General features: G+C 36.9%; 1 protein-coding gene across 2 annotated transcripts in view; it reads left to right on the top strand.

Annotated features, from left to right (window-relative positions):
* LOC140135947 (1-phosphatidylinositol 4,5-bisphosphate phosphodiesterase gamma-1-like) overlaps nt 1-25,247 on the top strand; it is an 88,700-nt gene that overhangs the window by 28,953 nt on the left and 34,500 nt on the right. The window contains exons 10-24 of one of the 2 annotated variants that reach the window (XM_072157644.1): nt 134-249; nt 2,081-2,166; nt 2,841-2,961; nt 4,221-4,306; nt 6,276-6,416; nt 7,483-7,547; nt 8,492-8,605; nt 10,069-10,256; nt 10,732-10,800; nt 12,235-12,435; nt 18,868-18,990; nt 22,464-22,641; nt 23,129-23,197; nt 24,030-24,133; nt 24,883-25,040. In XM_072157644.1, coding sequence (XP_072013745.1) covers nt 134-249; nt 2,081-2,166; nt 2,841-2,961; nt 4,221-4,306; nt 6,276-6,416; nt 7,483-7,547; nt 8,492-8,605; nt 10,069-10,256; nt 10,732-10,800; nt 12,235-12,435; nt 18,868-18,990; nt 22,464-22,641; nt 23,129-23,197; nt 24,030-24,133; nt 24,883-25,040 — 1,819 coding nt within the window. The remainder of the gene's footprint in view (nt 1-133; nt 250-2,080; nt 2,167-2,840; nt 2,962-4,220; nt 4,307-6,275; nt 6,417-7,482; nt 7,548-8,491; nt 8,606-10,068; nt 10,257-10,731; nt 10,801-12,234; nt 12,436-18,867; nt 18,991-22,463; nt 22,642-23,128; nt 23,198-24,029; nt 24,134-24,882; nt 25,041-25,247) is intronic. The other variant, XM_072157645.1, reaches the window with a different exon arrangement.

Raw genomic sequence — 25,247 nt, forward strand, 5'->3', positions numbered from 1 at the left:
CACGAGGAAGTAGTCAAAATACCGTACTCGGACGCTGGCGTTATTAACCAATAAGATGTCTGGATTACCTAATAAATATTTATGAGGTATAGTAATAGTTTTTACTTAATGTTCATTTTGGTTTGTTTTTCAGTTTGTGGAATTTCTATATTCAAGAGAGAATTGTATATATGATACGGCACACAATGTGGTTACAGATGATATGGACCATCCCATATGCGACTATTGGATCGCCTCCTCACATAATACGTAGGTGGTTAATACCGTATTTCGTCAAATAAACGCCGGGGGCGTTACATTTTCCCAAAGGGGGGCGTTTATTCAAGATCAATTTTAGAACGATAATTCACGTTAAAATCATTAGGTAAACATAAAAGTCACGCTAAAATGACGAACTATGAACTAGAAACACTGACTTCTGGTTCACTTCCGGGTTTCCAATCCAAATTTTCGCCAAAAAGTGACGCTGTTATCGACCATGTGAGCAACTTGGTAAGCTTACTACACAAGATAGCATGGAAATATCTGCATTTTTTAAACATCTTGGTTGAAAAAAGTGGTGGGGGCGTTTATTTGAGAGGGGGCGATTATTTGACGAAATACGGTAACTGTGTATTACTGGTTGAGAGTGAAATTGTACAAAATTGCACATGTTGATGCGTCTAATGCACAAATGTTGCAGGGGGAGTGCATTGTGTTACGAGTCGTACTGGACTCAAGGCCAAAATCACCTTTTACCCGCGAACTCACACGAATGCACAACACAAATACACTGTTTAAGCTAACAAAATCTAAGTCTTTAATTGAAAACAAAGTATGTTTGGTACATATAACAACAATTGCATATACAATAAAATCACACAATCACAGTTTTATTCTATCAGTACTTAACCAGCGGTCTTCTTGTTGGTGATCCTAGAGTTCTTGCAATGTTCTGACGACTGATGTATATATTCTTATTCACTTGTCCTGCGAAAATCAGCGAAGTCCATTGTACACTTGCGTTTATAAATATCCTTGCGTATGAAATACTCACACTTACATGATGCTGCACCAAAAATGGTGTTTCTTTCACCAATCGCACTTTCTCCAGGGAACAGGCTTCTTTAACACTGCTCTGCTGTATTTGACAGATGTGTGGTTTTCATAAACCCAGCAAACTCCAGCAATTCGACAGAAGAACTTTAATCCTTCGATGAGGAAGAGCACATTTGTGTACTCGAAATCTCCTTCGTTGCTGTATTAAAAATAGCTCAATTACTGGCTATGTAAACTGGTTGAAATGTACTTCTTTTTTGAAGCACGAAAGACCAACACACACATGTGGAGTTTTACAATCTCCCATGACATTCTGTAAAGTCCAAACAAAAGCCTACAGCTTTTATACCAGTACTCATGCAAAACTCATCATTTATCACTTCGTTCACATTTTCACAACAGATAGCTGCAATCTTGGGATTTCCCAAGATTAATTATACACATTAACCTTTCACATTACATCACTTCCTGGGGGGTTTTCCTGATGGTGCAATACACTGAACTGGGGATTTCCAAGTTCCAAACATAGATCTGACTTTGTTTACAATAATTTGTGGGGAATCCCAAAATGAATTTCCACACCAACTCTTGCAAGTGCAAGGGGGTTTCCCATCTCATGAAATACTTTCAGCTTGTAAACAAAGCTAAATAATTAAATTAAATTACTCAGGGCACATCACAATTGGATGCATCAACATCTCAGTACATTTGTACTATTTCTCGAACAACAAGTAATATGCAGTTTTTAGCCTATTTCATACAGAAGAGAAAAAAATCCTGTGATTTTTGCTATTTTTATAATAAAGTTATTGTCATTGAAAATGTTAGAAAATAAGAGCATATATAAATGCATCAACCCACAAGGAGAATGAATCAACATCCAACACGAGGCGAACACCTCTGAAAGCACTGTGCCCCTAGCAGTGGCAGCACCAGGATTGTTTTTTTATAACATAAGCCTGTAATTTATAGCACATCGTGTATTCTCTCTCCTGTTATATAACATCTTTTATAAGTATAATCTTGTGTGTTTGTTTCCTAGATATCTAACTGGAGATCAAGTTGCCAGTGAATCTTCCGTGGAAGCCTATGCAAGATGTCTACGATCAGGATGCAGGTGTGTGGAATGTAAGTTTACCGCACAGACAAGAAAATATTATACAGACCATCCACCAACAGGGAAATTCCCTGTGCTTTATATGCTGTGAATTCTCGCATATTCATGAGGGCCAAGCAGTTGATCGCATGTTTCTAACAAATCAAACCAGCATTGTGTGTCTTCGTGTTAATGTTGCGTGTCGTCGCGAAAAGTGAAATACCCTAAAATGGAACTATTGGCCCTCATGAATTATATGTGATGTAATCAAGCTAAAGTCGTTTGTTGCTAATATTGATTTTGAGATATAGCCAACAATAAAAGTATTCAAATTCCTTAAGTCCAATTATGATGGAGTTTTCATCAAAATAACTTTCTGAAAATGGTACTTATAATGAAATTGAGAAATTTCTATACTATTCTGAAGTTAAGGCCAAGTCATACTAGCAGTTACTTGTAGTGGTTTCACAATCGCTGCCAGCGTCAAGTCGCTGCTAGCAATGTAGTGACAAAAATGCCTTCAAGTACCTGGTTGGCATGCTATCGACTGACCGATTAGAAATCGGCAATCGCTTACGAAAAGCGACAGAAGTTATGTCACACACAAGAAAACTATACGCTCCTTACGATTGCCTTGGGTGATATGACCATTACTTCATTTTCGAGCTCATCTCAAGCTATTTTTGTTATCTTTCTCAAATTTCAGTGGACTGTTGGGATGGCAATGATGGTCTACCCATCATTTATCATGGACACACGCTAACATCCAAGATTCGATTCCGAGATGTGGTAGAATGCATCAAAGAGCATGCCTTTGTTACATCGGAGTAAGTATAATGCTGCAAGTGATATTGATAAAATTTGCATATATGCAACTTAACCACAAGGTGATGAGTAAATGAAAAATTGAACTTTTGTTCACAACACATACAGTTGTTCACCTGAAATTTTCGGTTGTTTACACTACAACCTTCGTCAGCAGAATGATCCAGTTCGTTGATCGATTTGACGACTCTTGTGACGTCAGAACTGGATCGTAGACTCTTGCCAAGGTGATGAGGCCGATGGTAGTTTGATTTATTGAGATAAAGGGGACAAAAAAAACCCACCGTTTTTGTATTTTGGGAGAATTTTTTTGTTGTTGCTAACGTTTTTTAAAATTTTGACTAAAATTGATTGATTTTGACTCAAATTTTTGAAAAAAATTCAGAACATTTCAAAATATGTATGCCAAAAAATATCAAATTTTTGCCATATTTTTCAAGCTTTTTTTTGATGATATTTTTGGGACATATCTTCAGAAAATAATTCTGATTGACCAAAAAGTCTGTCCGCCCGGAAAACTTTTATTTCTTCGGCAAAGGCAGCTGTAAAGAACTGTACATCAAAGTCTGATTTGTGCGCTTGAAAGCAATGGAATATAACTTTGGTATGCATAACAACAAATGGGTACCAATTTTACCAAAGTAGTCACTTAAAATATAACTTCCTTTTGATCTCTTAGGCCAAAAAAAATAATGGTTTGTCTCAAAGCTCACGAGTGGTTTGAAAACAAATGCGATTTTTTTTTTTTTTTTATTCCCTTGGAGAAAAAACTTTTTTTTTTTTTTTTTTTTTAAAAAAAATTCTGCATTTTTTTTTCCAAATCTCACGAATTTACAAATGTGCGCGCGAGCTTCGAGACAAACCTTCTTTTTTTTGGACATGTGTATCATATTTGTGTGTGAATGATTTCTCAATCGCTTTGGATCGGTTAACAAGTGCCTATAATCATTTGCAGGAAACCTTTGACGAGCGCGTATTTTAAGCATACATTGCGTATTTACTGCGTTGGACGCATTTGTCTCTGATTGGCCGCTGAGGCGATCTGCTGTTGCCTTGTTCATCGATGAACTGTGCGCCGTACGCGTTGTTAGCTCCGAATTTGCAACATGACGGTAGTCGAGCTCGTCAAAGGTTTACTGCAAAATATTATAGCTGAGGCATTGACAAAAGATGTTGTCGGGTGGTAACTTTGAACCCTTCATCCTACATGCATTATGCAAATGAGTAATTATGATGTAATTTTCTGATGTTTTTTTTTCAGGTACCCAGTAATACTGTCCATAGAAAACCACTGCAGTCTACCGCAGCAAAGAAACATGGCTGCCACATTCCAAGAAATATTTGGAGGTATGTTGCACTTAGTATATGAAATAAAAGTAACAAATGTGTTTTGTACGTATAAAGTTGATCAACAGCTGATCGACACGTCACCTGTGTTTCTTAAACAGCCATTGTGTTGTGCGCCCCAAATGGAATGTGTGTCTTGTTTATGTACACATACCCACCACAAATGTTCTTTATACCAGTCAATAAGTTGACCACAAACACTTATATATTCTGTCATCGCCATGGTTACAAGTAGTATTTACTTGACATTTTCCAGATTTGTACCTGGATCTTTAAGCATTGAGGTATAGGACATTTATTTTTGAAGACATGTTTCATTACTGAACTATTACATGATGTACCTCTATGTTTGAAGCATATATTGTGTAAATGTTATGAAAAACAAAATGTTTTTTTTCCTACAAGCCTAAAACTAACTGAAAACTGAGGTGATATGGTCCTCATTGAACCCGGGTGTAACCACCATTTTTACAAAATCGTAGATGAATGAAAAACAAGTGTTTCTACCAATAAGTGTTTTGTTTTTCATCAAAATTTCACATTATGTTTTTCATAGAGGTATGTCAAGCAATCATTCATTAATGAACCTAACAATGATGAAACCATACAAGGTTTTGAAAGTTGGAAACTCAAAGCAAGTACCAAATTTAGTCTATTAAACGCCCTGGGGCATTACATTTTCGAAAATGGGGGGTGTTTATTAGAAGTGAATTTTCAATGAAAAAACTCGCAAAATATGACCTCTGGAACACCATGGCGGCTTGCATATGGATGACAGATTATCGGAAAAATACTATGAAATTTAGATCTGTAGTGTAAGTGCATTTTTATGCAAGAATGTGATTTATTTAGTTACATATATGAATATTCTGCTATTATGTGGCAATGAATGTAATGGAAATGTAAGATTTGTCCATGCAATTTTGCAACCATGACATGCCAGTTTTAAGCTTACTTACGATGCATGGATGAGGGCAAGGTGGCTCAGTGGTTACGGCCTTGGACTCATAATCCGAGAGCTTGCTCGACGTGCGTGGGGTTGTGTTCCCCGTCCTACCACTGTGTTGCGCCCTTGGGTGCAATGGGAAGCTGTTAGGGGTAGTCACAGTCGTTGTACTGATGGACCCTGTGCCACTTGTAGGCTGTAAACGTGGTTCTGACATATTCTAATGACGGCGGAATAAATGTAAAGCGCTTTGAGGCTGTTTACGGCATAAAGCGCTATATAAATATCTACATTTATTTATTTAACATGCTATGTTATGGAATTTTTTGAATTTTAGTCACTTTTTCTTTGAAAAAAGATGGGGGTGTGTTTAATAGAAGGGGAGCGTTCAATTATGTAAATATGGTACTTAAGAGCATTGTTCATTGAACAACAACCCTAATTTATAAGGAAACTATCCAGGTGGAACATTTTCCATATTCTTCTTGTGGGGGTATATAATTCAGATCAAAGACCGACAAGCCTCATCACATTTTAATCATCATTTAGGTATGAAAGGCAAACCTTAGTTAACACATTTGCTAGTCAGCCAAATTGGCCTAAACCGGGGCTCAAACACAATGCATATTTACATAGAAATTTAAAAGAAAATATTTGTCAAGGAAACCTTCATAAATATGTTGTATATACTTCACTTGACCCAAATATATGATTTATTTTTGTGATGAGAGAATTGCACATGGAATTTTAGAGGGATTGTGATAGCAGTTCCCATAAAAAAGCTGCACTATCATGAGACTGCTGTTTTGTTTTTAAATTGATGCATTAAATATTGGCTGAATATTTTTGATGAAAGTCAATGACAAGATGTTACTTTGCTACGGAAAGTGCTATGACAAAACGGTTTTCAGTTTTGGCTTTCTTTACTCAAGGGCTTTAATTTAATATATAAAATGATGCGGTTTGATGGCAAACTTGAATTCACCTTTCATACCTACCTCATTTCTCTCTTGTCATTTACAGATATGCTGCTGACTCACCCCATAGACCGTGCCTCAAACACATTGCCTTCACCAAGTCAACTCATGAAAAAAATTATCCTCAAACATAAAAAACTCCCAGATGCATCCAACGGAGAAGTCTTCACTGTTGCAATAGAGGACAGTAAGTAGACATTTTTTCAGATTGATTACGTAACCAATTGGTTCCTTCCCCAGTTGGTAGTGGTATAGAGGTTGTGCATATGACGTATGATACCATAAATATGGCGGACTTCTCAAATGCATTCAACAAATGATTGCAATCTACCGTGACAGTTCGTCTCACACACATAACAAAATGCACTATGGTCAAATAAGTTGATGACAACATTTGATTGAATGGACTGCACTGCGCCATGATTACGGTGAAGGACACTGGTTCAAATCCTTTGTTTGGAACCAATCGACTAAAGCATGCAGGGCCTCTATGTGAGATGCTGAGATCAATCAGTGTTTCTAGATGTTCTTCTACTACAGTTGTCAGTTGGTTGGCATGTGACATTTTGTTGTTTAAGTTTCCAAACATATTCAGATAATTTTCACAGATAGAAAACAAACGTTGGAAATGGGAAATTGTCAACCAGAAGCACATAGAAAGCATAAAAAAGTTGCTCTAGATTTTGATAAGAATGGACATTCAAGTTGATAAATATTTTCTGTTAAAATCAGACAATGTACCAAATATGAGACATATCCCACAAAATCAATATAAAATCAGACAATTTCCTTTTGGAATTTAAATAATCAAGATTTGAAATGTTGAAATTACAAACTGTAAAATGATATATCACATGTTATGAATGCATAATCTTTTGTCCATGATAATTAAATACCTTGCTTCAAAATTCTGTTGTTTGTTATTGATTTTGGTAAGGGTTATTGGCCATCATGTCTAAAAAGTGCTCTGGCGACATTGTCCTGGTTTTGTTGGAGCAGGTCTCATATTATTAATATTAAAGATATCACCTTAATCTCCCACACAAGGGTGTGAATTTCAAATGAAGACACCCATTTTGGTAACCCTATTTGAAATTCACACTCCCTGTGTGGCAGAATAGGGTCATGTCTTCCATTGGGGGCATGTGGATTTTCAACTAGAATATCCCTTTCCCATAGCCCATCTTCAAACTGTTGACCGTATTTCTTTTTTCCCTTTTGTGTCTGTGTGTAATGTTGTGTTTGCTCCACAGTAGCCGACTTGGATTTAAGAAACACCATCAAGAATGGCATAATGATGCTGGAAGACCCAGCTGATGTAAGTAACTTGGATTGGCTGTATAATAATTCTTTCATCTTTTGAGTGATTAGCTGCAAGAAGATGATCCAGATCTTGTCACAGTGACCAAAATCAAACAATAATATTCGTCTTTAAGAACTCGGTCACCCAACTTTGCACAGTAGTTTTTGTGGGACATGAGAGCACATCAGTCACACCAAATTGTTTTCTGAATACGAGGAATGTCTTTCTGATATCAAATAATTTTTTTTAAAATTTGCGATATGATACAAATTTTATGGTAAATTATTAAAATTTACATATTTGACATTTAACATGTCTCTTTTGACAAATGTTATCACATCCCTGAATTGTATGTGCCCTGTACAACCACTAAGTACATGCACTCTCACTATGGACCACAAGAGCCTCATCCCAATGGCATAGTCCAATAATCTCAATTACATAATCATAGTGCAAAATTTGATCTCAAGTTGCAGAGTATGATGAATGTACAAATGTATTGGGGCTTAAGAACTGTTCCCCCTGATAGATGAGCATGTTGTGGATCTTAGTGTCTATGCTTTGCTATCGGGATTCATGATGACAACATTACTACAATCTCATGGAACTGAAATTTCATATATGTGACAGGATCAAGGGGAATGAGTCACATGTCAGCCCTGGTCGAAAATGAGTTTTACACAAGTTTCTAAAGAGGACATTTAGAGCTTTCGGAAACTGAAAACCCCATGTTGATACAACTTTCCTTTGTGAAGTTACGTCAATTTATCAATCGCTGAAAACAATATAAAACAAAAGAATTTTAACACTTTCTTTGCCAATATCAATATTAGTGACACCCGACTCATTTCCCTTGATCGTGTCACATATGTGAACAAAGTATGTGCCAAGCAAATTTTTGTGTATTCATTGCACTCATGCTTTAAAATCTCTCCTTTCTGTATCCATTTTAATTTTAGGGAGAGTGGACGCCGCATTATTTTGTTCTGACCGAGAGCAAGTTGTACTATTCAGAGGAAGCTCAAGTTCAAAGAAACGACGACGACGATGACACAGCAAGTCAACTAGATGTGGTAAGCAGGTTTTTGTTTGTTTGTTTGTTTGTTTGTTTGTCATTTTTAATTTCATTTCAAGAGCCAATCAGTGATTAGCTAAAGTAGAACGCTATGAATTTTGTAATTCAGACCTTAGCATTTGGAACAAGCATGATGTTGGTGTGCGTATAAATCATGAGATTTGGCTATTTCAACTGGGATACATGAATGGGTGATTACATTTGAAATTCACATTCCCTGTGTGGGAGATTAAGATCGTGTCTTCCATAGGGGGTGTATGGATTTCAATCATGAGAGTGATCTAATAAAGGAAAAATTGAACTCTCAACATACATCTTAAGATGGTTATTCATCCCGGTATAATTAAATATTAAAATTGGAATCGAAAAATGTGTGCTAGTACTGGTTGTGGGGATTCCGACATGTAGATGCATTTGGACAGCACAAATCACATCTTTGACAACAAAATGTTGTCATTTTGAAACAAAGTCGCAGTTGGTATAAAAGGGGAGCCAAGGAAGCGATCTATGTAAAGAAAAAACATCCTTCACAGGGGAGGCAGCCTTTGTCATGATTTAGCAGAGGCCTACAATTCTGTAATCAAACAAGAAGTTTGACTCAGAATTAATGACCTCTTGAAACACCATCTTGTTATGGGTCAATGACCAATGGCAGCCAGACCAACAGTCGGCATGAAGATGCACCTAGGATGAGGTGCAATACTATAGCCACTCAAAAATTTGAATCCAGTTGAATAGTTTCCATTTTAATATTAACTCTCTTCACGCGGGTGTCGACTGCAGACGAGAAGTTTCAAAATTGTTTTTAAAAATTCAAAAATTTCAGAAATGTAAATTTTCATGACCATATTTGGAATCAGTATGAAAAATGCATTAAAATGAGTACAAACATGCCTAGTATTGATCCAGTAGTTTTTAAGATAGCTCTTGATATTTTGAGAAAATATTTCAAAACTTGGAACTTTTTCCGTTGAAGCGCATGGCTAGCACGCAGAGCATTAAGGGAGGATAAAAGTATGCACATTTGTTTTAATATTCTTGTGCAAGCGAGGCTGTCCACCTGTGAAATCATTGACAATTTCTTTGGAACAAGGCTACCATGTGAATTCCTAATTTCAAGTGATTTCCAAAAGTTTAAACTGACTTTCAGCACAGATGTGTGACACACATCTTCATCAGAAGAAATCCTAAGATGTTGTGATGGACTTGCCCTTTTGTTGATCATTGGCAACTTTTGATCATTGGCATCTTCTGATGAAGATGTGTGTCACACATCGAAAATTCAAGGTTAGTGAATTTTTGTGCTGAAAGTCAGTTTAAACTTTTGGAAATTGTTTATTACCAGCACGTATGAACTTACATTCGAGTAATTTCAAGTGATAATCCGTGCTGTGATCATGCCTTTTCATGAATTTATGCAGCTACAAATAATGGAATTTAACTTGTGTTTTTCTTTGACAGGCCATGCCCAATGAAGAGCTCCACTACGCTGAGCCTTGGTTTCACGGTAAGCTTACCAGCAACTCGCCACAAGATAGACCTCCACGTGAAATTGCTGAGCAGCTGCTGACCCAATACCAGCAAGGTGACGGGACGTTTCTGGTGCGGGAGAGCGAGACTTTCAAAGGAGACTATTCTTTATCATTCTGGTAGGAGATAGCATCATGTGAATTTATTCAATTGTATTAACCCCATCTACCTGCCGATTGGCCAAAATGAATATTGAGTCCAATTTTGAACCAATTAAGGAGGGTATTAATAAAATCATCTGCAAATGCTAGTTTGACCATAAATAGTTTAAAGCCTAGTCATTATTGGCAATTGAAATGAGCATTTCAAGTTATTAACCAATCAGAAATGCTGTTAGATGTCCAGGAGGTTAACTGCAAAACAGGATGACATGTTGCAAATATTTTCACTTTTGTAGCAGGGCTGCATGTTGACATAGTTGGCCGAATGTTCAACTCTGTTCAACAGAAGCATACCAATAGTTTATTCCACAGAAAAAATAAAATGTGCACCGTAGGTTGATCCCAACAATTTATCGAATAGTATACAAATATTGAATGAATAAAAACATTCAATATTTTTTTTATATAACGGATATAAAAATTCATTTTCTAGGTCGTCCGAAGGAAAGGACCGTATGGCATCACGAGCTGTGAGTCCGTCTGTCCGTCCGTCAACAATTATGTAAGGCTTTTTGCTTTTGGGGCTGAAAATGAAAAAAAGGGTTTAACAGAAATGCAAAAATATGCTTCACATGAGTATTTACTATGTGTAGTACTACCCATATCTTCGGACGACCTATCTGGGACCGCTGCCCCTATTTTTTCCACTTAATTTTATAAATCACCAGAAAAACGAAATAAATATTAAAAATATTACAAACTATTTATTTTAGAAGCGACACCCATACCTATAATTGGTGAGTCGGGGTAGTCTCCATTTGCGATATATGCTCGCGTCTGTCAGCGTTGCCATCGAAGCTGCGCGTGAGTGCAATGAAAAAAGGACTATTGCACGGAGCGGAATTCTATAGTATAAATAGCAAGAATAATCAATAGTAATTGACCAACCAAATGATAAGAATCTTTATATAAACTTCATTATGGCCGGCGAATATTTTGAATACTTTATTTTAAGTCGGTCGATATTATTAATTATCGACTATGTTGAATTGATTGAGTCTAATCGTATACTGTTTACAAATCATGTAGAATTAGGGAATAAAGGTATTGTTTTTAGCCACTGTGGTGCATCTATCGTCTCATATAACATCATTATTTTAAAGTAAAACAACACGGCAAAGCTGTGTTATTTTACGCCACAAATAATGACGTCGCCCATGACAATACATTTATTCTCATTCTTAAACATTTTGTCTTCAATTCAAATAAAAAATATCATAAGTATATCAAATTTTAATTAGAATAAATCATTTTACAAGGAATTACCTATGGCTTATAATCGATCAGTCCCGTTATTGCTATGCGCCTCCGATTGGTTCAAATAGCGATCACACATATTACATCGAGCCGCACGTGCTGAACTGTGTTATATCGTGTCATATCACATGGCTAAGAACCAGTAAGATTGCATGAACGTTCTCAAGTGTTTAATTTTTAATGATCATGACCTCAACAGGTGTGGAAGGCTTCTAATTATAAGTGATGAAGTATTACACAAAAAGAAACAAAAACTAAAGAAATCTTGCCAGTGATGACAAATATGTTTAAAGGATGTCAATAAATCACACATTTGTTGTTGTTTGCACTAAAATGCACTAAATGTTCTTTTAAAATGGGAATTATATTTGCAGGCATACTGCGGGTTTCTAGGTTCCTTTCTAAAGTGATTATATGCTGCTGTTGTAGCTTTTGATTAAAACCAAATTAAACTTGCTAAATTCAGTAGAGCCAATTAATGTAATTGGCTATTTCAATTGGGACTACATGAATGGGCGACCCCATTTGAAATGTGCACAACCTGTGTGGGAGATTAAGATCATGTCTTCCATACAGGGGGTGTGTGGATTTCAACTGAAATAACCCAAAATTTGTGCATGTTATAAATTAAAAAATAACTTTACACTCGTTACTTCCTAACTTATTCACAACTTTCAAGGGCCAAGAATCGCGTGAACCACTGCCGCATCAAATCCAAGCTGGAGCGAGGCCAGCCAAAGTACTTCCTAGTAGAGAACGTTTGCTTTGACAGCCTCTACAGTCTGATAAGCCACTACCGACAGGTCCCCCTGAGGAGCCGAGACCTGGAGCTCCTCCTCACTGAACCCGTACCCCAACCACAGCGCCACGAGAACAAGGAGTAAGTTGCTATGGTGACGTGATGCTGTCAATCATCATGTTGATGTGGTGGTATGTTGTGGTGATGACACTGGTGATGGTGTGCTGCTTACTCTTTAAACCCTGCTGGCTCTATGCTTCTTCACCAGATCATAACCCCTTGCATGCTGTCATGGTAACAAAACTGGTAATGCTTCCTCTCTTAACTCCTCTTCCTTAACCCCCCTCTATCTCTTTTACAAATTTCTTCCATTTTTTAACACCACAGGGCTAACGGACGGCCCAATCACTGTCGTATAATATCCAGGATGGAGCAAGGCAAAGTGAAATTCTTTCTGACGGAATACAACCAATTTGACAGTCTGTATAATCTTGTTGTTTACTACCGGGAAAATCCGGTGCGAGGCAAGAAAGGTTTACAGGTATACCTGAAGAATTCAGTCCCTCAGTTGCAAGGCCATGAAAACGCAGAGTAAGTGTATTATTTTTTGTCGTCAGAATGCGAGGACATCGTAAGTGGTTTTAAGATGTTCTCGCATACTGCCGATGATATGATGCTCATGATGATGATGATGATGATGCAAATAAGATGATGATGCACTTGGAAGATTCTGCTCGTTTTCATGTGTTAATTGTGTTCATATTTTGTCCATCTTGCCTACGTCAATTCAAAGAAAAGTATTAAAATTTTGAGCAATTCTAGACATTTTATCATGTTAAATATTGATATCAAATGTGTCGTATCAAATTAGGTCAATCATTTTACTCATTCCTATGCAGTATTTCTCATTTGTTACATTTTGCTTTAATGTCAAACACTTCACTTCAGAAAAAAAAAGCAACACATTTAAAAGAAAAGTTATATTCCATTTAGGATTATGTTCATCATTTAACATATTTTCAGTAAAGATTTTTTCCGTCTTTCCAAAAGTTTCAAAATTATATATTTATAATTTGTGTATTATATTACTTCAAAAAGACCCCAAAACTCGGGCTAATGGGAACCCTGGTCTTGATCTATAGCTTGATTGTGCTCGTTCATCACTAAACAAATGGTCTGGTAATAACAACCTGGGGATAAACTGACAAATGGATCACTGTTTGGCTAAGGCATTTTCCAACCAATTTACCAAGTAACGCTTTCTGGATGAAAAATAAACACTTTCAGTTGTCTGAATATATTTCAACTTGGAACCCGAAAGTAACTCTAGAAACACAGGCTGTAAGGTGCATTCCATTTTTGATATCATCATCATCAGGTACGCTGTTCGTCTGTCGACATGGCGCCCTCAATAAATTCTTCAGCTGGCATATAGTTGTTTCAGTTCTTTTTGGATCAAAGACATTCAAGTATTTTTTGGCTTTCCTCTAGGCTTTTTTATTTTAATTGCGACTCCATAAAAATATGGGATTATAATAGACCAATCAGAGACCTTGTACCTGAGGATGTCACTGGACGTCTTGTTTAGGGATAAAGGAGCACAAGTTGACTCGAGACCATGACTACTCTAAAGATGTTATAAACAGAAGAAGAGGAAAAAAGACAAACATTCAAGTAGATCCAAACATGTATTGAAACATTGAAAACTAACGAGTTATCATTTGATACAGACAGTAAAGTTTTAATTCAAGTTTTGCTTTTTTCCCTTTATTCCAAGTTGATTCAATAATGAAAATTGGTATGTAAACCTACAAATTTGTTCACTGGTAAAATACTTTGAACTAATATACCATAGTGGGATATAGAACACTTCCTTTTCATGTGTGACCTGCTACCACCAAATGAGAATAAAGTTGCAAGTTAGTAGTTTTGAGACGTCTTGGCTGTTGAGTTGATATTCTCTGTTTGCTGCGAACCTGTACAAACATGTCTTTTGTGAATGGTCCATTGTGCCCCCATTCACAAAGGACATACTATTGGCTTGAACAGATGTGTGTGAAGCAAAGAACACCAACAGCAGCCAGGACATTTCAAAACTACTAACTTAAGACTTTACACTCATTTTGTGGTAGTAGTTCGCATGCTAGGTCCGTCTGTGCTTCACCCAGTCTTTCTAGAACTTGTCTCAGCTCATTTTGGGGGACTGAAGGATAAATAATAAGTGCCTTTGAAATCTGATAGTGTAAAGATTTAATTTGATTTGCTTAGATTTTTTTTTTTTGCATTTTCAAACCACAAAATATCTGAATTTATTTATCCAAAGAATTAGACTAAAATAAACATGATGATTGAAATAAAAGAAAATGACAGCCAAATGCATTACATTTTCCAACATCAAAATAATTTCCAGTATGAAAATAGCCTTTTGTTGGGTTTCAACAACCAGCTAGATTTCTGCTGTACTGCTCCTGGATCCCTGCCAGAGCTTGTGAGTGTTCAAATTTTGCACCATCCATGCAGTGTTGGCATGTATGATTTAGTGTGCAGATGGATAATACACAGTTTGCCATACTGTTATACTATTTTCCTCTCACATTAGGACAAATATATTTTTAACAGATAATTATCCAAAATGTGTTTGGAATTCTATAAAATGAACAATTGCAGGTTTCTGATTTTATACCTTAATTACAGCTTCACATTAAATTTTGTCCTCAAACTTAACTCACACAAATGGTAAAACAGCCAGTAACAAATTCATTTTAAAAGCATTCTTGGACATGATTTTTTTCTAAACACTGAGCACTACCATTTACTGAATATCAAGCTGAGGCACACATGGTCTGTATTTCGAAATGTTTTTTTCCCGCTATGGTATATTCGTACCAGATATAACTTAACAATCCACTCTTTTCCTTTAACTTTCCCAGGCTTTGGGCACTATAATAAAGATTAGACCCGACCCAAGTCCATAATATTTACCACACCTCATTTACTTATCATTTCTTCTCTGGTTGATGTTTATCATCTTTAACCCTCATTGCATGTTTTGTGATACTTACCCTTGAACTTTAACCCTTGACCTTTGTACATGTAGTGTTGCATGTGTCTTTCACCTTAGTGACCCACACATATTTCTTAATTTTTCAAGTGCGAATGTTGTTATTGTTATTAACAATTAACATCTATCTTTAAGACAGTTTAGAAGTGTACCCACTGAAAATGTTTGATTTATTTGTGAGGCAAGCTATAATAAAAGTCAGAAATAAAACAAATAAAACAAGGTCTCATCTGATGATTCTGTCAATCGAACTCCAGCACGCTCTATTGGTTAGTATCGTGCAAGTAGGTTGGTGTTAAGGAGGGGAGGTATCTTCACTAGTTACACAATACAATGTACTAAAAATCACAGGGGGAGTTTGATTGACAGAATTATCAAACGCAAACTAGTTTTTTTTTTATTTCTGGCTTTTATTATGAAACTATTTTATGTCAAAATATTCTTATGTTAAACAGCACAAAATAAATTTATAGTAGAAATTTTGTTTTTTCTTATTGAAATGTATTGGTGTAGACAACCACCCCCCTGGGGAGGGGAGAGGGAGAGGTATACAGGGACATGCTCTCAAAATGGGTATATTCTTCACAAGAAATCTGTACACATATGGGTTTATTACAGAAAATCCTAAGACATAGGTCCATGTTTTGGAATGTGGTAGGTAAAAAATTACCCTTCGAAGCGGGTAGGCTTTTGAAGTTTGGATGGCACATCACGTCAAATCAAAATTCAAGTACCTGCGGGTCTTAATCGCAGACTACCACAGACAACCTACAAACAGTCTTAGCATCACCCGATAATGAGGGCTGATCGTTCCATGAAGTGCAGCAAGCAAAACTACTACGCACATACCGCATATTTTTACGGTCATTTGCATATCGCGTATACATGAAGTCACGCGATGCTGGCGTGATTGTTAGACACATACGATCGGTCCTCATTAATATGTGTGAAGTCACAGCATTCAAAACACAGGGACTTTGACTATTTGTAGGTCGTCTAGTGGTCTATGGTCACGACCTGTTGCACTTGGTACCAACAGATAGTTGGTAATATATGTGTTTAAGAAATCTTGCATGTGGTGTGAGCTGGAAAGGGAATTCCCCCTTGTTGATGCCAGGCTGTTCCACTCTTTCCCAGATGGCTTTCTTAACAATGACTCCCTTGAACCACTTCTCCTCCTGCAAGATCACTGGCAATCATCATTCAGTTGCTTGATGAAGTCAGTTGACACCAATTGCAAATATTTGGGTACATTGTATTTCACTCAGTTTATAAGTTATGTGTGAACGACTCTTCTACACCAAGATATATTAGTTGCTTCATTGCATGTGTGCATGTCTTATGCATGTGTATGACCCCTACCCCTTGGTGAAGTGAGCCATGCTGCTTTGCATGGATTGTAATTTGCGTAATAAACTAGGGTATTATTGATCAAAGAGATAGGTCGGTATGCACAGAAGAGTTAGACCGGGTCTAAAGTTAGACCTGGTCTAAGTGGAATTTAGTTCCATCAGGAATGGCCCTTTACTCTTATTTCCTTCCCTAGAGGAGCTAACAAATTCTAAAGATTTAAATTATGCAAAGTTAAAAAATAATACAAAATAACTTAAGAAAATGTAAAGGAAAATGTCCTTTCTCCTGGTACTAAATTCCACTTAGACCAGGTCCAACTTTAGACCCGGTCTAACGCTTTTGTGCATACCGACCATACAGTCTATTTTTCGAGTAAGTTATAGCCTATAGCCTAGGACTTAATACTAGCATTAATACTAGCAAATCTATATTTGATGACATACAGTAATTAATCACAGTTAGGCCATGAAAAAGTGATTGTTTGGTTAGGATCCCCTGCTTCTCAGAAAGTATGGTCAGTCGCAAATTTATTTTATTTTATATACATATTTTATGTGATAATCAATACACTGCCAGGCCGGCCACCACTGCCTGGGACACCGTTAGTGCACCATCAATTGATGAAATTGCGTTTTTAAAGAGATACTTCCAGGAAACTGGCGATTCCAACAGTTGATCCATAAACAATGTGTTGGTCGATTTTGCTGCAAAATTACAGGTCAATTTACATGGACAGCGTTGCATGCCTTTATTGGTATCTACGCAAAAGATATTAAGACTGTTTAAAAAAAAAATGTCTGACAAGGCAAGTGCAGAGTGGGTGAAGCAAATTTGTTTCTTGTGCTTCATGGAATAATTGGCCCTCACTATCAGATGTTTCTGGTATATAATTTGTGTAACAAGGGTAGTAACTTCTAGAGAGAAACGTCACCTGGGTGGGTTGCCAGGCTGAAGCTCAGTGGGTTGCCAGGTTGAAGCATCACAACCTGAAACTGTAATCAATGTTGTCATCTAAATATGGATTTACTAGTATGAATTCCTACAAATATTATTTTCGATGTAAAACTAAGTATAGTTTGATAAGCTCATAATCAATGGGAATTGTTAGGCTTTTACCATTTTGCCGAAAAGTAACCCACATTAAGAGTGATATAGTTAACCTGTCTGGTATATATTGTGTGTATTAATAATTTGATATATTTCTGGCGAGATGTCACAAGATAATTCTTGAAAATAAAAGATATTGACTTTAATCTGCAATGTTATAAGCAGGGACAAGTGATTTGCGCGGAACTTTTTTTTCCGCGCAATCTCCGCGCAATTAGCTATTTTTTTCATATGGGCAGGGATACATGATTTGCACTGAAAAAAAGTTCTGTGCAATCTCCGCGCAATTAGCTATTTTTTACCGCGCAAATAACTTGTCCCTGGTTATAAGGCCCGCTGATTACGAGCTGATCAAACTATAACATATGTTCTGTCATCTGTTGGTTAGGTAGACTTGATTGATTGATTTTAACCTACAATGCCGTTAATATTGAATTGAGCCCTGTGTATGTATATGTGTGCATTTGGGGGAGTGTGTAGGGGGGTGTCAGCGGGAGTAAGTGTTCCTATGTCTTTGTGCATATCACATGTCACTATAAGGTTCTGTAGTGTGTTATTCATAATCAAGAAGATAAATGAAGAGCTTATTTCCAAACCGTGTTAAGTCCACTATCCCATGTTTCTGATTTCCCTGTGCGATATTGCAATGTGTTGTGCTGTTAGGTATTATAATTTCAGTTGGATGCACCATTACAAAGCGAACAGTGGATGGACGCACAGTAACAATACTGTAATACTGTGTGGGGCTTTTGTTTCCCAAATGAGAACAATAGTCTGCATATTGTTATGTTATAGCATTGTTATGGTAAATTATAGCTTGTTGATGGTACAACTCATTGTTGTTAATGTCAAACGTGTCAAAGTAATTGTGATTGTATCTCACAAGTAAATGAGACACATGGGGTTGTGGACTTAACACGGTTTGGAAATAAGCTCTTCAAATGTATGATAAAAAACTAGCAAAATATGTGTATGTCTGAAAATATTAATGTTTAACAAATCCATTTTTTTAATGATGATTACTCACATTTTCCTCCTTACCTGTGTACCAGATGGTTCCACAAGAAGTTGTCGAGACAAGAAGCAGAGGATATGTTGAAAAGAGTGACAATAGAGGGCAGTTTCTTGGTGAGAAAGAGTGAACGGGATGAAGATGCCTTCTCAATTTCATTCAGGTAAGAGCAGACAACAGTAATCTGTTGTGGACACCTTAGTGTAATGTGGAAGATTTTAATAATAATAACAACAACAGCAACACAATTCCACTCTGATAACCCGGAGATAAAGTAATATTCAGATTTCTTTTTACAAATTAAGCGTACTGCTAGCCATCCAGCGCGTATTATTTTGCACAAGGTCCAATGCACACGCTTGACGTCGCGCGCGTATACGCGATGGTTATGCTGTCAAAGGAAATCTGAATATTACTTTAGCAAGCCATGAGTGTGTATGTTGGTGCCACCTATTTTGTGCCGATATGTATTTACGGATTATTACTCAATCACCTCATGCAGGATACTTGCGCTTGCAGTCGCTTTGTGCTGTAGCATTTTGTAGCCCCTTGGGCTGTTAGGGGATTAGACAGCTTCAATCAATCAGCTGTATAATTCAGTAAGCGGTATAATTATATAATTATTTACTTGAATTTTACACCCTATTTTCTTATTTGAAAACTTGTTAGAGGTTAATAACTGTGCATCGGTTATTTGGAGGGCATTGTCTTTGGAACCGAGGAATATTCCGAGGGGCGTAGATATTCCGAGGTCCAAAGCAAAATGTTTAGATTTTTCACAATGCCCGACATATTACCGATGCAAAGTTATTAACCTCATTTATAACCATCACTTTGATCGCTTCACTTTACAAAATAACACAAAATTTTGCTCAAGTGGATGATTTTTACATCTTCCCTTTCCAAAAATCGATCAGGCTAAAACAGGACGGACCAATAACAAAAGTGCCTATCACAATCGGTGCAAATATGGTAGCGCGCAATCCAAATACAGCAGCCAGCTCGCGCGCAACGCACAATACGGCGCTCGCGGAGGATACTAATATTTACTTTCGAACAATTACACATTTTGCGGTCAATTGTGAGATATTGTAATGAAAGCAACTGGCACCTCTTTAATAGGCCTGGCAAGTGAAGTATGTGACCTAAACAGGAAATAGAATAAAATAAACCAATAAATCTTAAAGCTACATTTCGATGGCTCAAACTTATATACAGGGTAGCGTTTCTTGGTAGCGGCCATAAAGGACCCAGTGCAAAAGATAACCAAATGTGGAATTGACCTGGCCTAAATTTTGGGGTAGAAATAAAGAAATCATACAAACCGTCGAGCGTCAGGCAAATCAGCAATCTCCAAGTTCTGGAATAGGTACGAACGAATGGACGAGCGAATCGAAGATCTAATCTGCACGGCACTTCGAATGGTTCGAATTAAACTGTTCGTTTAAATATTAGTTTGACTGTTTAAAACCTTGTTATGAAACCTTTAACCTGGTTACATAACCTTTAACCTTTGTTGAACCTTATTTCGGTTCATAACACCTCATTGTTTTATAACACCATTATTTTGTTGGTTTATAACACTTATTGTTTTTATTACCTGACACTAACACGAAGTAACTGACAACTGAGATTAGGTAATACGGTTGTTGTATATATAATGTGAAAAATAAATATGTGAAATATACGCTTTTATTCGCCTTTTCAATTTCTACAGAGACTGACTGCACAAGAAGAGTTTTTGTCATAACACAAATGTATTATTGCCCAATTTTTATAATAAAAAGGTCAATTCATGACTTTTAGAATTTTGGGGAAGGCCGCTACCTTATTTCTTGTTATTTTGTAAAGAAATAAGAACTTTCATAACTTTCACTTAAATTGCCTGAACATTACGGGATTATTTTGGCTTGTTTCTCAACTTCAATCAGCTGACTCGTATCACGTGAATCACATTCTAAAAATAACATACCAAAAGTGTATGCAAATAAGTCGCAAATTCTCTCAATCGAACGAGCACACAACAAGGGGAAAACGTTGATATAAAACTGACTTGCAATTCATGTGATAGTTATTTATTTATTTGGAATTGTTCATTGTTCTTTCTTTCTTTTGGGGATTTTATTCTTTGTTTACTTTGGGAATGGGACAGGAGAGAACGACGGACTCTGTTTCTATGATAAACCATTCAGTAACCATGGGACTCGGGTGATCCCCGTGAGCAATTAACCTTGCAAGGCTCCGACCTAATTCGTACGAGCTAAAGGAGCCGAGCCATTGCTTGAACCGGGTACCATTTGACAAAATGGCGAACTCTGTACTCGATTCAGAAAGTTTAATACCGAATGGATTTTCCTGTGACTCTATCGCACAGGAAATACTTACAATATGATTAATTTGGAATAATGAAAATGGCCTAGTATAAAAAGATAATGTCCGTCGTTCTGATCCTAAAAGAAGCTCTTGCCGAGTGGCTTATGACCCCGAAGGGATTTGGGCATATCGAGTCAAGCTGGAATCCCGGAACGGTATTTTCTCCCCAGAGACCCCACCGGTGTAAACCGGCGGGACTGCAGCATCCATACCGTTCCAAGACTCCCTCGAATCACCCAACAAGAGCTTGGGGATTACATGCTAAATTGCTAACCTCCAAAGTCTGTATTTGAAAAAATACAGTATATCAAAATTTGAGTGCAGACGATAATTTCACGAGATTTCCTTTTACACGTCTGCTCTGGTCGAAAGTAATTTGAACAGTGAACAATTTTCTTTCTTTTGAGAATGCCTCAAGCTGATTGGCCTAGAAAAATTGGAGGAATGACGTACTGAAAGCTGATTGGGCAATAATTTGTTATGACGTATTAAGTGTTTTTATGATTGAAAATTCCTGGTAATCCTAGTAATTAGTAATTCTTTAAATTGCTTTTATTTCTAACTATAATTTTACTAATTCTTCATTAATCTATAAAACTGACCTAGTTTCCAAAACTGGGGAGAAGCTGCTTTCTTATGAATATAATAATTTAATGCGAAATAAAGTATTACTTAATTAGCACTGTTATTTGAGAAACCCCTCATTGAATGTGAAGAAGTCACGACGACAAAATGACAATAATGGCGTCTTTTCCAAAAATAAACATTGAAATTTGGCAGGGAATTTTAAAACAATGGTTGCACCTCCAAAATTGGGCACCATATCAGCAGAAACCTGAATTGCTGAGGAATAAAAATATAGAAAATCTAAGAATTTGAACCATGTTTTATACTGGAAATGGACCGAAATGTCAGCCGATCCACGAGGTAAAATTGGCGTATTTTGTGCCGATAGAACCCCATTTTCCTTGGATCGGACTGTTTACGTGGACAATTTAGCTTCAGTACATGCATGGAAATTAAATAAACGATGCAGTTTTGGCATCAATTTGGGCCAGGAAGTCCTGACATTGCATGACGGAAATCCCAATAAACGAATACAATGCGACGGCATAATAAATTAGGTAAGCTTAAAAAAATCTACATTAGCCTACAGCTCCTCCCGTTTCAATATTAATGACCTCGATTTGTGTTCGCGTTTTTAAAAATAACTAAATGTGATTAATGAAGTTATGAATATGAAATAATTTCTCCTTATTCCAGATCTGAAGGTAAAATCAAGCATTGCCGAATCAAGCAAGAAGGACGTCTATTCACCATTGGTACTGCTCAGTTTGAGAGCTTGGTGGAGCTTGTCGGTTACTATGAGAAGTACCCCCTCTATCGCAAGATGAAATTGAAGAAACCGATCAATGAGGCTGCGGTGGCACAGTATGGAGTCGTAAGTCAAGTCTTTGTTTGTTTGTTTCCTTTTTAATAAATTTTGAAAAGGGACGCAGAATTAAAGATCAGTTGATTGTCATGACCAAGAATTCTTTTTTAATCAAAATCAAATATGGGCTGTGCAATAATTTTATATATGCCAGAGTGAATTATCAAAATCGTCTGCCAATAATTGCTTGGTCCTTCTTATGACATGACAAAAAATTGTTGCCCCTACTTTTGATGTGCCTAAAATATTTGCTCCCCCTTACACATGCCAGATAAATCCACATTTAATGGTTATTGGTTAGTTTGCAGTTCGTGCATATATAATTCACAATGTTGCATTGGGGCAATACTTCTGCTTTAGCATTAAAAATATAGTGTCATAAATTATTTAGGTAACAAACTTTATTTTCACTTAAATTTCATTTTAAAACTATGATTCTGCCTTGTAATTTACATACAGTGACTAAATGTTTGCTACATTTTATTTTTCTATTTAGGAAGCAGATGATTCAGCCATTTATGGTCATCCAGATATCTACATGGATCCTAACCAATTTATTCCAAAGGTATGTACATTGATTTGTCCTGAAAATGTTATAAGAGTTTATAGAATGCAAAATTTTACCTCTACGCTACTCAAATTTGGTACACTCACCAGAGCGCTTTCACCGAGTTAACCAGCGTCTTCAGTGGATGTTATTGCTCTGAAGATTTGTTTTTGCTAGCGATTTTGTTGAGACACCTCCGATGACATCAAACAAGAACATGTTGTGGCAGCCCTTGGTTCCGGGGGGTAAGGGTCTACATCTGTGACGTCATCTGTGAAAACACTCCGTTGAGTGTATCAAATCTGAGTGATGTATTATTTTGCTTTCTATTTACGTTTATATGTATGAATATCATTATATTATAAGAGTTTGTTTTAAATTAATTACATTTTGTAGTTTTGTAATGTGTATTTGTCAAATTGATAGTAGAAGTGGTATTTGTCTCTGTTGCTGAGTATGTTCATTATAAAAGTGATCTACATTGAATTCTAAATATTACTGGCTGGACTTCTTATTACTGTCTGGACCAACAATTAGTGGTCCCTCGTTTGGACTTCTCACACTGATATGAAATGGTTATCTGCATGATGAGGGGGTTCTTATCAACTGCTCAGTGTCAGAAGTGGGTAAGTGCAATAGCTGCCCTGTGAACATTTGGAACATTTGGCAATATACACACAGTAAATTGTACTCTTCTACACATTGCAGCTACTGCACTTGCCCACTCCTGCCTTAGTGAAACCTTTGATCAACTATTATTTCAATATGTCAATTCTTTTACCACAGACAAAATGTGATTGGTATCAGCAGTCATGAAATTGTTTCTTTGTGTCTTCTTCCCTTTTACCAGGTAACAGTGAAAGCTCTCTATGACTACCGAGCCCAGCGTGATGATGAACTGTCATTCTGTAAACATGCTATTATTACTAATGTGGATAAGCAGGATCATGGATGGTAAGGAAATAGTGCATGGTCCAATAATCAAAACCTGTTCTAATTTGAGCCCATTTTAGCATTAAAATTGGAATTGTCGTGCTGGTGATATTTTACATTGTTGCATTGCATATTACAATAATATCAATATGGTTAAAATTAGTCACAAGATTTTTTGTCCTACCTCCCTTCCCCTCTACCTTTCTTGAGCGCTCTGGTGAAAAAATATGGGGTCACCAATTAACAATATTAGTCGGCAAACAATATTTCTGAAATTTTGCCCCCATCTTGGTTGGTCCCAGTATTCATCCATATTGTGCATCCACTTAGCCTCTGAACTCAAACTCATGAAAAAAAAGAGCACAGTGATTTATAGTGCGCTACGCACAGACACAACGCCTAGACATTGATCCACAAGCCTCAGCACACTTTACATGTTGTCGCTGACCACTACGGCCCCACATCATTCCATTAACCATTAAACAACAAATCAGGGACTTTGCTGCTTCAAGAGCGCACACCCTAGACATTCCACAAATAACCTTCACAACCAGGATCAGCTCCCGAGTTTCATACGGGTTACAACGAGACAAATTAGCAGTAAGTTCCTTGTCCAGGGGAATTTCAAGCTAACTCAATTTTTCCACAAGAGCGTACTAGGCACCGCCAGGGTTCGAACCCGCTACCTCTCGAACCATATTCGAACGCCTCATCGATTGAGCTAAATGTGTTAAAAGCTGAGTGAAAATTTGTATCTTTTAATTTTGCAGGTGGAAAGGTGATTATGGTGGGAAGAAGAACATGTGGTTCCCATCCAATTATGTGGAAGAAATTGCTAACCCCAGTAATGCACCAGACTCAACACAAGATTCAACTCTCATGGGGAATCTACAGAAGGGAGCTATAGAAATAAGGGGCTGCAGTGTGGGTAAGTTGTGCTGTATATCCTGTACATAAATATATCCTGTAATGGAAGGGAAAGGGAATGAGGGAGTGAAAGAGTTTAGTAATGCACAGCCACAAGACTCAAATGGGTATTCTACAAAAGGGAGCTATAGAAATAAGGGGCTGCAGTGTTGGTAAGTTGTGCTATACAGATATCCTGTAACGGAAAGGGTAGGGGTTGAGAGAGGGA

Source organism: Amphiura filiformis, chromosome 16 (genome assembly GCF_039555335.1).
Source record: "Amphiura filiformis chromosome 16, Afil_fr2py, whole genome shotgun sequence".
NCBI lineage: Eukaryota > Metazoa > Echinodermata > Ophiuroidea > Amphilepidida > Amphiuridae > Amphiura > Amphiura filiformis.